At 37.0% G+C, this 17,536-nt stretch overlaps 1 protein-coding gene across 4 annotated transcripts in view; it reads right to left on the bottom strand.

The window, feature by feature from the left end:
• CORIN (corin, serine peptidase) overlaps positions 1–17,536 on the bottom strand; it is a 222,459-nt gene that overhangs the window by 152,003 nt on the left and 52,920 nt on the right. For all 4 annotated transcript variants that reach the window (XM_011975028.1, XM_011975029.1, XM_011975030.1 and 1 more), the window contains one exon: positions 528–709. In XM_011975028.1, coding sequence (XP_011830418.1) covers positions 528–709 — 182 coding nt within the window. The remainder of the gene's footprint in view (positions 1–527; positions 710–17,536) is intronic.

Raw genomic sequence — 17,536 nt, 5'->3', positions numbered from 1 at the left:
AAAAAAAAAAAAAAAAAAAAAAAAAGACACGCACAGGAATTGTAATAGCATCACTGTAATAGCTGAAAATTGGATACCACTCAAATGTCCATCAACAGTGGAATGGAAAAATATATTTTGTTTCAATCGTATATTAGAATGTTATATAACAATGAGAATGAATGAACCACAATATGAAGATGTAATTAATTTCTTGAACATAATGCTGAGCAAATGAAGACAGGTTTTAAAAAGTTATATATTGTATGATTTGCATTTATATGAAGTTCAGAAGTAAGCAAATCTAAGGTGATAGAAGTAAGGATAGAGGTTTCTTTTGGAAGAGTGAGATATGACAGGCAGGGGGCTTGAAGGTATTTCTGGGGATATTGTTAATATTCTATTCCTTGATCTGGGTTCTGGTTACATGGATCTTGTTACTTGGTTAAAATTTATCAAACTGTACAGTTATTATTTATATCCATTCCTGTATAAATGGCATACTTAAATAAAATCTTCTAAAAATGAAACGAAACACAGACACCTACGTTGCTTTCCATTTTCCTGCTGAGGCGAGAAGCAAATTCTGCTGACGTCGCTGCTTTCAGTATGGTTTCTAAACTGGGAGCATTTGAGGAAATCTGGCCAGGAGTAATTCACCATCTCCAGGACTGATTCACAGCCTTCTTTGGCAGCCTCACAGAAGGACCTACAGGGCAGAAGTCCATGACTAAAAAAAAAAGTGATTGTAGATGTACACAATGGAATACTATGCAGTCATTAAAAAAAAAAAAAAAAAAAAAGAAAGGTGAAAATTAATATCTTTACAGAATAGGTTTTGAAATAATAGTGAAATTAAAGTTAGCCCCTGTGTTGTGATATTATCTTAATTTATACTTACTATAGTCAGCAACTTAAATTTTTACATTCAGTCCTATGACAGTGATTTTAGCCACTCTATTGTCTTGATTCTAGAAGAAATAGCTAGATCTACACCATCTATTTCTTGTAGGAGCATTCATCAATAATTTGTTTAATATTTACTGGGCTAAAATATATAGTTGTCAGCCTAAAAGAGCTCTATTTAACATCAAAAGGGAAAAATTAACATGGAAACGAAGGCCCTCAAATTGCAAAGGCAGAAGTAGGTCAAAAATATGTTATTCTTGTACTTTTATCTTCCCTTTGAGAAATTCAAGCATCTCTGAGTAGCAGCAGAGAGTAAGCTGTTCCATTATTAACTTCCCCAGGCTCCCTAGAAAAGGAACATCATACAGACGAGTGGCAACTTGGACCTTGTACAGTTATTTATCTTTTCAGATTTCTAGTTTGTCATATGCAAAATAAAAAAAAATGCTAACAATTATCTGTTAATAGTATGAGTAATGATGCCCCTGGAGCTTATCTTTATTCATTTGACATGCCATCAAACAGTCCTAGATCCATAGCTCTGTGGATGGAGATAGGATACTAACAAAGTCAAGGCCACGGACTTGTTTCCTTGCAGACCCAGGTAATTGTTTCTACTTTACAGCTAAAGGCTGCATCTCTCACCCTGGCTGGTCAATTGCTAAAGGTATTTCAAATAGTTTTAAGGAAACTGGGAAAGAAAATACCCGGTTCAGTTAAACCAAAGCATACACTTCACAAATGTAGGGCCAATAAGATATCACAGAATCACACAATATTAGATATGTAACAAACCTTAAACAAACCTTATTCAAATCCTTCATATGAGATAGTTCCAGGGAGATTCTAGGACGGATTTGAGGTCAAACAGCTCCCACTGGCAGAAGCAGGAATAGAATCCTGGTGTTTCAAGTTTCAAGACACATTCTACCTACTCTCCCTGTCTCTTCTCTTGTAAGGACCTAATAGCTGGGCTTCTAAAACTCCTTGATCAAACAAGCACATTTACAATACCCCATTCATACTTCTACAGATTACAAAAATATAAGGGGATATGCCACCCATTGAGATCAAATGAAACTAATAGGGTCTGTAAAATAATGTTAAGGGAGAGATCTTTGTACTAAAAACGGAAAAAGGGAACTCAACATTCAGATAAAAATATTTTACCTTCCTCTCAGAAAGTCACCTTAAAACTGAATATCTTTTAGAATACTGATCTTCATATAATTGTCTACATACATTAATATGTAACCAAATTCAATAGTGAAGATGTTGAAGAAGAGGTTTTGTATTTGAAAGATTTAGCTTTAGCATATAAAATATGAATTCGTTCAGGCAAGTTTATTGGTATAAAGAAGACACCTGAAATATATTAGATATCTCTAGGACTAAGAAAGGATCACTTAAATAACACTGTTTTTCAATATTTCCTGCCTGTCCTGAATCTTATCTCAGAGAAGCTAGCAAATATATTTTCTTAAATAAAATTAAGATACACAGTTAAGGAATGTGGAGAACATAAAATTACTACATGCAGTTACTTATGTTCGCCAGGCACTGCTCTTAGTGCCACACATGCATCACCTCACTGATTTATCAGAACAGGATGAGTAATAGGTGTTATTACTCATCCCCAATATACAAATAAGGAAACTGAAGCACAGAAAAATAAGACATTTGTCCAAGTTCACTGAGGGAATGAGGGTCAGAGCCGGGATTAGAGCTCAGGCAGATTGACCCAGGACCTATTCTATTTACTACTGTAGTACAAGTAAATCCTAATTTCATGAATGCATGTCTTGCAAGCACAACGCAAATCTTTTTTTTTTTTTTTTTTAATGGAGCCTGACTTTGTTGCCCTGGCTGGACTGTAGTGACGCCATAGGCTCACTGCAAGCTCTGCCTCCTGGTTTCAAGCAATTCTCCTGCCTCAGCTTCCCAAGTAGCTGGGATTACAGGAATGTGCCACCTCGCCCGGCTAATTTTGTATTTTTAGTAGAGACGGGCTTTCAACATGTTGGCCAGCCTGGTCTCAAACTCCTGACCTCAGGTGATCTGCCCACCGTACCCTCCCAAAGTGCTGGGATTACAGGCATGAGCCACCGCACCCAGCCGAGAGTGCAAATCTTGATATGCACTTTGTGAGTGGCACCATCACATACATTATGGGTGAGATCTCCATTCTACAAAAGCCTACAAATGTGCATTGAATCAGTATTTGTCAGGGGCTAAGGAACACAAGAAAAGGGTAAATACATTTCTGCTTTCTTCACTAGGTGTGAGCCAGCCCACGGTAAAGCTATAAAACAAGCTAGGCTTGTCGTTGGTGTTCCTTCTTTGCCTCCTAGTTCTTGACCAAGGTCCCAGAGTCCCAATGCAATTGTGATCACCCCGATGCCAGCACTCCACCTAGATGGCCACCTCTACCAGAGTGCTTGAAACATATTATTCCCTATCCTTAATCAAAACAGCACTCCCAATTACAGCTAATCTCAATTAGGCTTTCAAATAAGAAAATAGATGGAAAAAAAACACAGAATAATGCATAATAATAAATGAATATTTAACCCTCCCAGAGATTTTTGCATCATTAAAAGAAGACTGCTTACTGGAGTAATGGAATCTCTAACTGATGAAACTCCAGATACCATTTAAAGGGGAAAAAAACATTCAAGATTTTTTGAAGATGAGAAAGATATCTGCAAACTGAATAACACTCTGGAGCCCAATTCTCCCAAGTGGTTCCTGGACATTTCCTCATTTCTGAACTGACTTATTTTATTTTATTATTTTTTTAATCATTCTACATCTTTTCTTAGAATCTTCTAGGGTAACAAAATGAAGTTTCATGCAGGAGGCCAGCAGACTGTTTTCAAGTTCTAAAGTCTTAACTTTAATTCAGAAATGGAATCATTGTCATTGACTCTTATGGTGGTCATTTTCTACAGGAAAGCCTCAGTCTATCACTTTGCAACTTTCACATGGCCACTCCTCCACTGCTGAATCTTGGGCCAATAGCTCACTCATGCTAAAATTCAGTTTCTTCATTTGAAAAATGAGGATTTTGGAAGAGCTGCAGTTTGGATCATTTTTCATAGTCCTTTTACTGCTAATATTCTGTAAGTCAAAATTCATTCTTTAAGGCAATGTTTCTCAGAGGAGCACTGGTAATCCCACCAGCTTTGCTAAATTTCAAAAGGTAACAGGCATTTTTCTCAAGATTTGTTCTGGGAATATATAGAGACATTAAAATACCATTAGGCCTTCCATTCTAAAAATAGGGCCTAAGAAAAATGTCTACAGTGTTTCCAAATAGTTCTCTTAAGAGGTGTAACCAACTGAGACCCATAAGCTTTAAATTGCTGGACCAGGATATATGTGAAATAGTGATGGGGTATTAATAACTAGCAACACTTTCAAACAGTGAGCAAAATGAGGAGTCATTTGTTCTTGCATTGCATAAAATTCAACTGCCTATGGAAGGGTGAAGCATTTTGCTTTTCATCACATAGAACAGTGTGGTGAGACAGGCCACACTATTTTGGAGTATGTGTCCATATCCAAGCAACAAACAGATTGATGACTTTAAAACAGTGCTCTGCACAGGGAAGGAGTCCACTTTAGCTATCTAAAAACTATTTTAGAAAGGATGCTTATTTTAAATTGATGTCTGAAGTGCATTTGGTGTTGTGCAAAAGTATCTAGTACATTTCAACTAAAGTTAAAGCAGAAAGCTCTTATATCTCCTCTATAATTATTTGTTCAAACATTTGATAACTGTATAAATAATAATACTATATAGTGCTAGTGAAGTTTTTATGGTGTTTTCACTAGGAAGGGTGTTGTAAAATTATTTATCTACCAAAAACTGTACAGTTTATCTATAAAAATATTAGAGAATTTATCTTCAAATAATTTTGTTATGGTATATATACAAATTAGTATATATATTTTATCTGCAAAAAATAAGTTCTGATAAGGACATAAAGTTTAAATTATGAAATAAGTCAGCTACAAGGCAGGCTTATATGGTTAATGGATTTTCAAGTTTTATAAATCACTTTTCTCTTAACTTTTTATTTTGAACTACTGTTAGACTTACAGAAAAGTTATAAAAAAAAGTACAGAAATTTTCCATATATCCTTCATCCAGACTCCCCTAAGGTAAACATCTTACATAACTATAGTATAATTATTAGAACCAGGAAATTAGCATTAATACAATACCTTTAACTAAACTAAGGACCCTATTTGAATTTTGCCAGGATCTCCATTTAGGATCCTACATTGCATTTAATTGTCACTTTTTACTTTTGGCAAATAAACTAATCTTTAAATACATTAGGATAACTCAGAATTTAAAACTCTTTTTTCATGAGGGAGAAAAAAAAAACAAAACAGAATCTTTGTGACAGGTGGACTTTAAGATGGCCCCAATGATCTCTGCTTCCTGGTATTCATGCTCTGTTTAATCCCCTCCTCTGGCATGTAGGTTGCCTGAGTGATTTGCTCCCAATCAACAGAAGGTAATGGAATGTCAATTTCATCATTAGTCTACATAAGATTATGACTTCTGTCTTGCTAACAGACTCTTTCCCTTACTGGCTTTGATGAAGCAACATGTCATATTGAGGAGACCCACATGGCAAGGACCTGAAGGTTGACTCTGGCTAATAGACAGCTAGGAACTAAGACCCCCCAACCAAAGCCTTTAAGGAACTGAAGTTCTCCCAAGAATCACATGAGCTAAGTTCTTCCAAGAATCACATGAGCTTGGAAGTTGATCCTTCCCAAGTCAAGCCTTCAGATAAGACCCCAACCCTGCCAATATCTTTATTTCACCTATATGACAGACCCTAAAGCAGAGGACCTGGCTGGGCCACTCCCAGATTTCTGACCAACAGCAACTGTGTAATAATGTAAGTGTATTGCTTTCAGCTGATAGGTTTACGGCAGTTAGCAACATATAATTAACACACTTTTCTTGACATATCACATTGTCAAACGCATGCTACTGAGTTTGATGTCCTATTCATTGACAAGACTCACACAATAATCTTTTTAAAAATACACTCCTAAATTTGTCTTTGTTATGCTGAGCTGTTCAGTGAAAAATACTCACAAAATCAGTCACAAGCAGCTCCCAGAGTTGCAGAGCTTACTTAGTCGTGGAGAGAATGTTAATGCTGGAAGGATCTTCCAAGATAATCTACTCCCATTTTCTCCTTTTGCATTATGAGGAAATTGAAGCCTAAACAGATTTCATAGCCAAATACTGTGACTCCATCCCAGTGCTCCCAAATATCTTGCCTATCTGACCTCCTTGCACAATCCATGAGCAACAGATAACACAGGAACATAAATCAACAAATGACAACACTACTGGAAAACCCAAATAATAATAGATGGCTTGTTCTCTCTATGATAAGCGAACAGCATTGGCTTCCCATGTCAGCATATTCTGTGACCTCAAGAGACCATATAAGAGGTTAGGCTTAGTGGGGTATGAGAGAAGCAGGAAAGAGGCTTCTTTGGTTTCTACTTCACTAAATGTGGATATGGAAAGCTGTGCAAGGGAATTTTTACGTGTCATTGTCTCCCATCAGAAGATAAGTAATGGAAGCAGTTGGGGTATTTTTTGGTCACATTGGTCTGACTCTAAAATCCAGGAGTGTGTCATTGTTTTTCTTCATTTGTAAGAGTCATGATCTTACCAGGAAAGAGGTGAGCCACTAAAGCAGGTTCACCGCAGAATGTTTAATGAAAGGGCTCTGATCTCCTACAGAAGGAAAAGGTACAGGCAGGGTTTAGATAAACCAACACGGGGTAGTACAGTAGGCTGCTGCAGGGAGCTGTTAGCACCCTAGGTTTAAGAGACAAGGGGAAAGAGAATTTTCTGGAACTTGGAGATAGTTGTATGGGGAAGGCTGCTTGATAAGGGTTGTGGCCTCTTCCAGTGAGTGGGCTGCAGTCAACCCATGTAACCTGGCAGAAAGACAACCAGGGGATCACTACCCAAACTGCCTATCCTCCCACACTCTGATCTCATGCTGGTGGCTTCCATTGGTTGAATCCAACAGGAAACTAGAAAGTAGCCACTGTTAAAGCAGCCTCTCCTGGAAAGAGTTAGGATGGAAGAGAGTGGAAAGTAGATATGGAGAAGTAAATAAGAAACAGCCAGCACAAAGCTGCATGCCTTGCACCTAGTGAAAGCTCAGCAAACACTTGTCAAGGGATGAAACACAGTGGCGTGTGAGCAGATAAACTATGATTAGCTTGACATCTGGTAGGAGTGTTTACACCACAAGAATCAGCAGATTCTATAAATAATGGTTTTGTTGTTGGTTTGTTTTTTTCTTTCTCAGGGATCCAATTTACCAGCACACCACTGAATAAAGTCTAAATCATGTTATCTGCTACAGAAGGAAAGTTGTTTTCATTTCCACTCAAAAGAAAATTACTGCCATGAACTTCTTGAATCAACATAAGAAATGATCTCAATATTAACTCCTTCTCCACTACTTCTACCACTCCTCCTTCATATACATTATTTTGTCGGGGAGTATAGCTCAGGGGTAGAGCATTTGACTGCATATGCATTATTTTTTTGGTGGTAATACCATCTATCTAAGTCTCCAAGCCCAAAAGCCTTTGCCTTCCAGTCAACTTAGACATTCATATGCAAATAATCACTAAATACTGCCAATATTACTTCCTAAAAATCCTTCTAATCCATTTTCCCTTCTCTCCCATTTTATTTTCTAGAAAAATTAAGCCAGCTGTACTCTCTCTAATATACGATAGATCTGGCTGTCACTCCACCTGAATTGCCTTTTTCCCCCACCTTGTTTACATGGTAAATTTTTCTTCTTCCTCCAAAATTAATTTCAGCAGTTACCTCCTCCCTGCTAGTAGCCTTCCCTAATAATGCCAGATAAAATGAATTCCTCCCCTTTCTCTGTGTTAGCTCCACGCCTTGTAAACTGATCACATTTTACAGCAATTTAATTGTGTTTATGTCTGGTCCTCTATTATGCTGAGTCCCTTGAAGACAGTAGTATGTTTTATTCATTTCCATAACCCAGCATCTAGCAGTGTGCCTGGCACATTATAGGCACCAATAAGTGTTTGCTAAAGGAATAAATTGATAATTTTCCAGGTATCTTTGTTGAATAAACTGATACCAGGAGCTGAGATAGAGCTAGTTCCTAGTAAGACCCTCTATCCCTCCCTTACATCAGCGCTCCCCCGCCACTAATACTCCTTACCTTGGCAACAGTAACTGCTTGCAGTACTGATCCCATCATGACCTCTTTTCCCACTTCAATCAATTACGACATGATGCTCAGTATATCTGGCTCTTCCTCACCTCCCAGACTTCCAGATCCTCATGGATCAAATGTAAGTTTGCAGTAAGTTTTCCTGAGCAACATTGCCTAAAATTGCACCTCTTATCACCATACTCCCACCCTCCCAAAGCTCTCCATTCCCCTGCTTTGCTATTTTCATTGCACTTATCACTATCTGCTAAATGAATATTTATTATCTGTCTATTTATTTGCTTACTGCCTATCTCTCACCGACATGACATAAGCTCCGTGAAGCCAAGGATATTTGTTTATTTCATCTGCAGCTCTATCCCTGCTGTGCACAGTCAGCACTCCATAATTATCTGTTGAATAAGTAAATGAATCACATGCAGAGGTGATTCCTGTCTGAGATAAAGCTGTCAGTAGCGAAGTTGGGAGGGGAGCTTAACTCCCAACTTAATGGGGTATACAAAAGCTCACACTACCTGCCCACGAGGTCCCCTCCACTTCAGGTCAGCAGGTTCTACATGCACTATTCAACCTTTAAATAATGCCCATGTAATAGTTAAATGTCAGTAAAAGTGTTATAAATGAAAAGCCTACACAGACTGAGGGTCTTGTTTGTTATGTCAATAGTAGTGTGTCACTCTTAAAATAGAGAAACTTAGAAAATACTAACAGATAAACACAGTTTGAATTAAGATGGGCATGAATAATGTAAAAATGACACAGCCACTCTGAAAGAGAATATAAAATTCCATTCTCTTTTAACCAACACATTCCTGATTCTCATTAATATCTGGCATACTTACCAGGGCCCAGGGGATGAGAGATTAACAGATCACAGAAGAAATGTGCAATTGTTTAATTATTTTGCAACTGTTTTGATTTTTTTTACACATTATAAAATGGTGCCATAAATATGGATATTCAAATGAATTGAATAACAAGTATTATTTATAGATTCTAATCAGAGCCACATAATTATCAGGTGAACCCACCCCCAATATTTCAACGTAGGTTCTTTCTATTTTCCCTAAGAGTCAGCTGGTCTAAGAAATAAAGAGAAAGAGTACAAAGAGAGGAATTTTACAGCTGGGCCTCCAGGGGTGACATCACATATCTGTAGGTCCGTGATGTCCCCCTGAGCTGCAAAACCAGCAGGTTTTTATTAAGGACTTTAAAAGGGGAGGGGGTGTACAAACAGGGAGTAGGTCACAAAGATCACATGCTTTAAAGGGCAATAAAGATTACAAGGCAAAGGGCAAAGCAAAGATCACAAGGCAAAGGGCAAAATTAGAATTACTGATGAGGGTCTATGTTCAGCTGTGCACATACTGTCTTGATAGGCATCTTAAACAACAGGAAACAGGTTTCGAGAGCAGAAAACTGGTCTGACCTCAATTTTACCAGGACGGGATCTTTTCCCCACCCTAAAAAGCCTGAGGGTACTGCAGGAGACCAGGGCGTATTTCAGTCCTTATCCCAACCACATAAGACAGACACTCCCAGAACGGCCATTTATAGACCTCCCCCCCAGGAATGCATTCCTTCCCCAGGGTATTAATTATTCATATTCCTTGCTGGGAAAAGAATTCAGTGATATCTCTCCTATTTGCACGTCCATTTATAGGCTCTCTGCAAGAAGAAAAATATGACTCTATTCTGCCTGACCCTACAGGCAGTCAGACATTATGGTTATCTTCCCTTGTTCCCTGAAAATCGCACTTTTTCAAAGGGCACTGATTTCATATTATTCAAACACATGTTTTACAATCAATTTTTACAATAGTGGTCCTGAGGTGATGTACATTCTCAGCTTAAGAAGATAACAGGATTAAGAGATTAAAGTAAAATAGGCATAAGAAATTATGAGAGTATTATTTGGGAACTGATAAATGTCAATGATATCTTCACAATTTATGTTTCTCTGCCACAGCTCCAGCTGGTCCCTCCATTCTGGGTCCCTGACTTCCCCCAACACATAATACCAATGAATTATTGAGAAGAAAGGTACTGCACGGAGCTTGATGAAACGTGTGTGCTTGTGACACTGTCAGTAACATGACAAGGCATTTTTAGATATATTTTATCTGTCATGGCCTGATTCTCTAGCTTTACATCTTTGTAAAATGAAAGTAATCAGAATTATATGACAGTATCTTACCTATGCTTTGAGCCATTTTGGCTCATAAAATGAAACCTCATCTATCACTTCATATTTTATATATAATGCCAAAAAAGCAACTAAGTCACCAGTGTTGTATGATGTTGAAAAGGGAACTTTGCTACAACCAGCCACCTAAACAGCCAGGTTGCCAGAACTCATGTACCTGACTGCTGTTTCCAAGTTAGCAGATAAATTCAGGAAAGTAAGCAGCAGATGACTTTCAGAATATTTCTTTGGTAACAGCAACAATGCTCATTCTTTTTGCTTGACTACTGATCTATATACATTTTAAAAAACTATAAATATGAAAATATTTAATTCCTTAATGTTTCCATTTATTCCCAAATGTGAAACAATTTGGGATATATGTAACTTAACACCTAGAGCCTGAAATTCTATTTTCTACCATGAACTGTTTAAGCAAAGACCAATCCACCTAAGACACAGAGGGGTCAAGCAGATGACCTAGCTCCTTCCCAGGGTGATACCCTTTAAATAGTTGTTTAATATTTATTTGGGTGAGAAACTGAGATTCGCACTGAAGAGAAACAGGACTTTAGGTAGCAGGGTCCCAATTTGCAAACTCAACTTAGTAAACCAGAAGTCCTGCAGTTAACTTGGCCCATTCTTTCTGAAGGCAGTTAGGTGGCCAGTTGTTGCTACTGGATATGATCCATCATATGTCAACACCATGCCCCCCAAAACCTTCAAGAAGATTCTCTGATTAGTATTTCAAAGCAAACATAAGAGTGTTTTTGAGAAAACCTATGCCAAATTTAATTTTCTTCATCTTGTTTCATGAGTTTTTAGAGTTCCTTATTCATCAGTGCCTTGGGCCACTGTAAATGGACCTGCCTCTCAACCCAATGAAAAACCAGTTAACATTAGGATGCTGGATTCCTTACCCTGGGGTCTCCAGTAAGTTCTCATCAGTTGGTTTAAATACCTCCAGTAGTAGCAAACTCACCATTTCCTGAGATGACAATTCTATATTTACACAAGTTTATTACCCATAAAATTCTTCCTTTAGCTAAGTAGGAATTTACTCCTCAATGACTTTCAATTACTAGTTCTATTAATATGTTTGCCCTGTGGAAGAACACAGAAAAAGTATGCTCCGCCTTCCATCTCATGGCCCAGAAACATTTGAGAATGGCCATGGTACGCCCTCAGAGGTTCACACTCCCAGTTCCCTCAAGGATTCTTCACATGAACAGATTCTCAATCGCTATTCTCGTCAGTATCCTCTAGACATTTTATTGTTGTTTTCTTTCTGTTCTTTATATAAACTTTAATGCTAAAATTTTCAATTAGAAAGTCTTTTTAACTGAGTACATATGAGTTAATATTAAGAAGAAGCACAGAGCCGCCAAGCCAGTCTTCAGGCACAATCTAGTGATTCCTTATCCATTAGGTCCAGGATTTTAACAGTGATGGAGAAGTGAGAGTTAATGTAACATCTTTTAGCTGGTTATTCTGCCAACCAGATCATCAGTGTTGCCTGATTTTAAAAAGAGAAGCTCAGGAGCTTCAGAAAGAAGCTAAATTATCTCTGGAAATATTATCCAAGTCACCTTAAAGTTTCAATTCCTTTAAAATATATACAAAATTTGATTTATGCAAAAATTTTAGGAACATATAAATTATACAAAAAGTGTAGTACAACTACAGTCAACATATTTTGAACTCTCATCAACCTAGACATTTAGGAGGATTCCCTGATTGAAGAGTTCATTTATTCCTTTACTTAAATATTTAATGAGCACCTGCTATGTGCTGGGCACTGTTCTGAACAATGGGTATACAATGGTGTGCAAAGTCAACAAGTTCTCTGCCACTGTGGAGCTTATAAAGTAAGAAAGGCAATAAACATGCAAAAGGGGATATAACTGTGCCATGGTGAAAGATAACAGGCCCTATTGAGTATGATCAGAGATTTCTCTGCAGAGATGTCTTCTGAAAAGAGGGCTTAGTGTGAGGAGAAAGACGCTACCAGGTAAAAGGAACATTATACGCAAAGGAAGCTAGAAAGAGGTTGGCATTTTTGAGAGGTAGAAAGGAAGGTCACTGCAACTGGAGCCAGGTCTATGACACTAGAGAAGCAAAAAGGGCTTCAGAAACTATGGTAGGGACTTAAAACTGGCAATGGACAGAGCTATGCTTTGAATCAAATGTAATCTGCCCCCAAACTTTCAAGCGCATTCTCTGCAGTTGCCAGATGAAATTCTTTAATCTTCAGTGAACACACATAATATAAAATTTGGGTAACAGTATGGTGTTTTTCAAGAAGCTCATTTGAGGAAACTCATTTGGTTCTCACTGAAAACCCACAAGGATTAAGTACACTAAAGAAAACTATAGTATACTATGGAAAACTGAGTACACGACGGAAAACATGTAGTTCCCATGCTTCAGGTGAAATTTTTAATCTCAGTCATGTTGCTACGTAAATTTTTTATATAATTGCTCTAGATATTAAGAATATTTGTTTAGGACCTAGTGGCCAATCAGTATGTCAGAGGGAAAAATAAATAACTGACACATCAAATTCTTAAAGTTAAAATCTCATTTCAGGAGCACGGAATATATCTGCAATGTATTGGAACATATAAGCAAGCTGGAGACAATCTGCTGGGTCTCCTCCATTTCAATTAGCCTGTTTTGCAGTACATGGTATGTACATTTATTAAAAGCAGACACAGTCTAAAGGAGAAACTGTCAAAGCTCATTGTTATAGCATACACTATAGTTGATGAGAATCTGAGGTCTCAAAGGAATCAGGTTAAAAATTATAACATTTACATATACCATTATAATACTTTTAAATTAAGTTTTAAATAGTATTAAGTAGGTATTGTCTCTAGGATGAAACACAAGCAAATCTTCATTATTTGGTTAGTAGAGGAAATTAGTATGATGAATGATCCAAAATAATGAAATATAAAAGAAAACTATATTTGACATTAGAATTATTTTTATAATACATTTTACTTCTCTGAACTCACTTTGCTTATTAAATTTAGCTTGCAGATCCCACACATACACTAAGTGACAGCAAGAAGCATTGGTCTGAAAGTGCAATTATAAAATTAAATATAATAATAAATGCAGAGCCAGGAGTGGTGGCTCACAGCTGTAATCCCACCACTTTGGGAGGCTGAGGCAGGTGGATCACTTGAGGTCAAGAATTCGAGACAAGCCTGAACATTGTGTGGTGAAACCTCATCTCTACTAAAAATACAAAAATTAGCCAGGCACGATGGTGGGTGCCTGTAATTCCAGCTACTCAGGAGGCTGAGGCAGGGAGAATTGCTTGAACCTAGGAGGTGGAGGTTGCAGTGAGCCAAGATCGCACTACTACACACCAGCCTTAGCAAGAGAGCGAGACTCTGCCTCAAAAAATAATAATAATAAATGCAATAATAAAAAATAAAATAAGTCCCCAAAGGATACTTGAAAATTAATATAATAATGGATATCATTTTCCATTAAAATAGAAAGTAAAAAATTACTGTATTAGCACACTTATCAGGTCAGGGGAAAAGCAAATTGTACCTAAAAGTGCCCTGAAAATTGTAAGTAGCTTAAGTAAAAATTTACAATATTCAAGTAGAGATTGAATTACAATCAGGATAATGATCGAAATGAATTTAGAGACTCCTGGAAGCTGAATGAACTTTATTTTATTATCTTATTTATGTGTATACAAGAGCCTATAGAGAAATTAAAGCAAAGAGATGTAAGTGAAATTATGAAAAATTAAGCAGAAATGGAACTGACATCTAGCTCCAGAAGCCCTATATAGTCTACCTAGTTTTGTTTTAATCCATATAGTATTCTACATTCTTTGCAATCTTTCAATACTTAGAATACTTACCATATGTTAGCAATACTTATTTTATTAATAATTAATATTAATAAATAACTGATAATTAATATTATAATTAATAAGTAATACTTAGAATATGTCAGGAATGCTCATTCATTAATAATTAATGAATATTAATAAATTAATATTTTCATAGTAATTAATACCTTATAATTAGTTAATAATTATTAATGAATAACCTTCATATTTCACTAGTACTACCTGTCCTTTTCAATCCAGTATTTTATAACTGTTGATGACGTTTCTTCGTAAGAGCCAGGCACTGTTCCAAGCATGTTTTATTACTTAATCCTCATACTAACTTTGTAAAGTAAATACCACTACTATATCCATATCACATAAGAGGGGGCTGCTGCATTTGCCTTCAGAGCTTGCTTTCTCAACCACTACTGTGTGTTGAATGCTGGTCTCCCAAAAATATGTTCATGTCCTAACTCCTGGAACCTGTGAATATTATCTTATTTGGAAAAAAGGTCTTTGTGGATGTAATAAGAATCTTGAGATGAAGATGTCATCTTGGATTGTATGGGTGGCCACTAAATTCAATGACAAGTGTCTATATGAGAGACAAAAGAGGAGAAGACACAGACATACAGAGGAGAACACCATGTGAAGGCGAAGACAAAGGCAAGAGCGATTTGGCCATAAGTCAAAGAATATCTGAAACCACCAGAAGCTGGCAAAGGAAGGAAATGAATTCTTTCCGGAGCCCCAGAAGAAGGGGATGGCCTTGCCAGACTTTGGAATTCAAGTCTCCAAAGCTGGAAGAGAATAAATGTCTGTGTTTAAGCCACCCAGATTTTGTAGTCATTTGCTATGGCAGCCCTAGGATACGCTCACAACCACCGTATTATACTACTGCAGTCTAGGAACATAAAGGGCCTCTTCACTACCACCCCATGTCTTCATTCATGGGAAAAGCCTAACAGCTCTTCTCTCTCTTCATACTGTGAAAACACCTGCAACTGATAGTTTACAACAAAACATTTTCCTGATTGCCACTGGGTAACAGTTCTTTAGTTACTTCTGCGATTCAGAATCTACTGTTTTTATCCTACCTCAACACTATAGCAATGCAGGCTTTTTCCATTTAAAATAATAAATGCTTTTTCCCTATTGTGGGAATATTTTATACATTAATTAAATCAGTACAAATAACACGGAATTTATTTGCACTTCAAAATGCAATTCAAAGGGGACATTACAACTGATGCCACAGAAATACAAAGGACCATGAAGACTAGTATGACAATTATATGCCAATGAATTAGATAACCTAGAAGAAATGAGTAGACTCTTTGACATGTACAACCCACCAAGATTAAATTATGAAGAAGCAGAAAATATTAACAGACTAATAAGGAGTATGGAGATTGAATTAGCAATAAAAGTCTCCCATCAAAGAAAAGCCCAGGACCTGATGGCTTCACTGCTAAATTCTACGAAACATTTAAAGAAGAGCTAATACCAACTCTTCTTAAACTCTTCCAAAAAATTGAATAGGAGAGAATGCTTCCAAACTCATTATTCTGACACCAAAACCAGATAAAAGCAAGACAAAAACAAACAAACAACAAACAAACAAACAAAAAACTGCAGGCCAATATCCCTAATGAACATTGATGCAAAAATCCTCAGCAAAATATTATCAAACAAAGCTCAAACGCACATTAAAAAGATCATTCACCATGATCAAATGGGATTCATCACAGGTATGAAAGGGTGGCCCAACATAACCAAATCAATAAACATAATACATCACATTAACAGAATGAAGGACAAAAACATATGATCACCTCAACAGATGCAGGAAAAGCATTTGACAAAATTCAACATTTATTCATGATAAAAATACTCAACAAATTAGGTTTAGAAGGAAAGTACCTCAACATAATAAAGCTGTTAACATCATACTCAATAGACAAAATTTAAAAGTTTTCCTGTAAGATCTGAAATAAGACAAGGATACCCACTCTCATTACTTTTATACAACATAGCACTAGAAATCCTGGTCAGAGCAATTAGACAAGAGAAGGAAATAAAAGCCATCCAAACCGGAAAGAAAGAAGTTAACTTGTCCCTGTTTGCAGAAAACACTGACCTTACATATATAGAAAACCTTAAAGAAAGCCCTAAAGACTACACATGCACACATACACACACACACACAAAAAAATCTGTTAGATCTATAAACAAATACAGTAAAGTAGCCGAATACAAAAATAAATGAAAAAATCAGTAGTACTATACACACACAGAAAACTGAAAAAAAAATATATGTATGTATTATATATATAATATATACATATATAATATATATATATTTGAGACAGTCTCACTCTGTCATCCAGGCTGAAGTGCAGTGGTGCAATCTCAGCTCACTGCAAGCTCCGCCTCCCAGGTTCATGCCATTCTCCTGCCTCAGCCTCCCAAGTAGCTGGGACTACAGGCACGTGCCACCGTGCCCGGCTAATTTTTTGTATTTTTAGTAGAGACGGGGTTTCACCGTGTTTGCCAGATGGTCTCAATCTCCTCACCTCATGATCTGCCCACCTTGGTCTCCCAAAGTGCTGGAATTACAGGCGTGAGCCACCACACCCAGCTTGAAAAATGTATTTTAAAAACCCAATCCTGCTTACAATAGCTACGAAAAACACTTTAGAATAAACAAGGAAGTGAAAGATCTCTACACTTATAACTATAAACATTGAAAAATACTGAAGAAGGTACAAATGAGTGGAAAGATATGGATGTTCATGGTTGGAAGAATTCATATTGTTAATATGTCCATACTACCCAAGTGATCTAGAGTCAATGCAATTCCTATGAAAATACCAATGACATTTTTCACACAAACAGAAAATACAATCTCCAAATTTGCATGGAACCACAAAAGACAAAATAGCCAAAACAAGCTTGATCAAAAAAACAAAGCTAGAGGCATCACACTACCTAACTTCAAAATATACTACAAAACATAGTGATATGGTTTGGCTGTGTCCCCACTTAAATCTCATCTTGAATTGTAGTTTCCATAATCCCCATTTGTCATAGGAAGCATCCAGTGGAAGGTAATTGAATCATGGGGGCAGCTACCCCCATGTTGCTGTTCTTGTGACAGTGAGTGAGTTCTCATGAAATCTGATGGTTTTATAAGGGGTTTTTCCCCATTTCGCTCGGAACTTCTCCTCCTGCCATCATGTGAAGAAGGATGTGTTTGCTTCCCCTTCTACCATTATGTTTCCTGAGGCCTTCCCAGACATGCAGAACTGTGAG

The sequence above is a fragment of the Mandrillus leucophaeus genome, unplaced genomic scaffold (genome assembly GCF_000951045.1).
Source record: "Mandrillus leucophaeus isolate KB7577 unplaced genomic scaffold, Mleu.le_1.0 Scaffold1504, whole genome shotgun sequence".
In the NCBI taxonomy this organism is placed as follows: Eukaryota; Metazoa; Chordata; class Mammalia; order Primates; family Cercopithecidae; genus Mandrillus; species Mandrillus leucophaeus.
The sequence above is the reverse complement of the archived record's forward strand: the minus strand, read 5'-3'. Positions and strand labels throughout refer to the sequence as shown.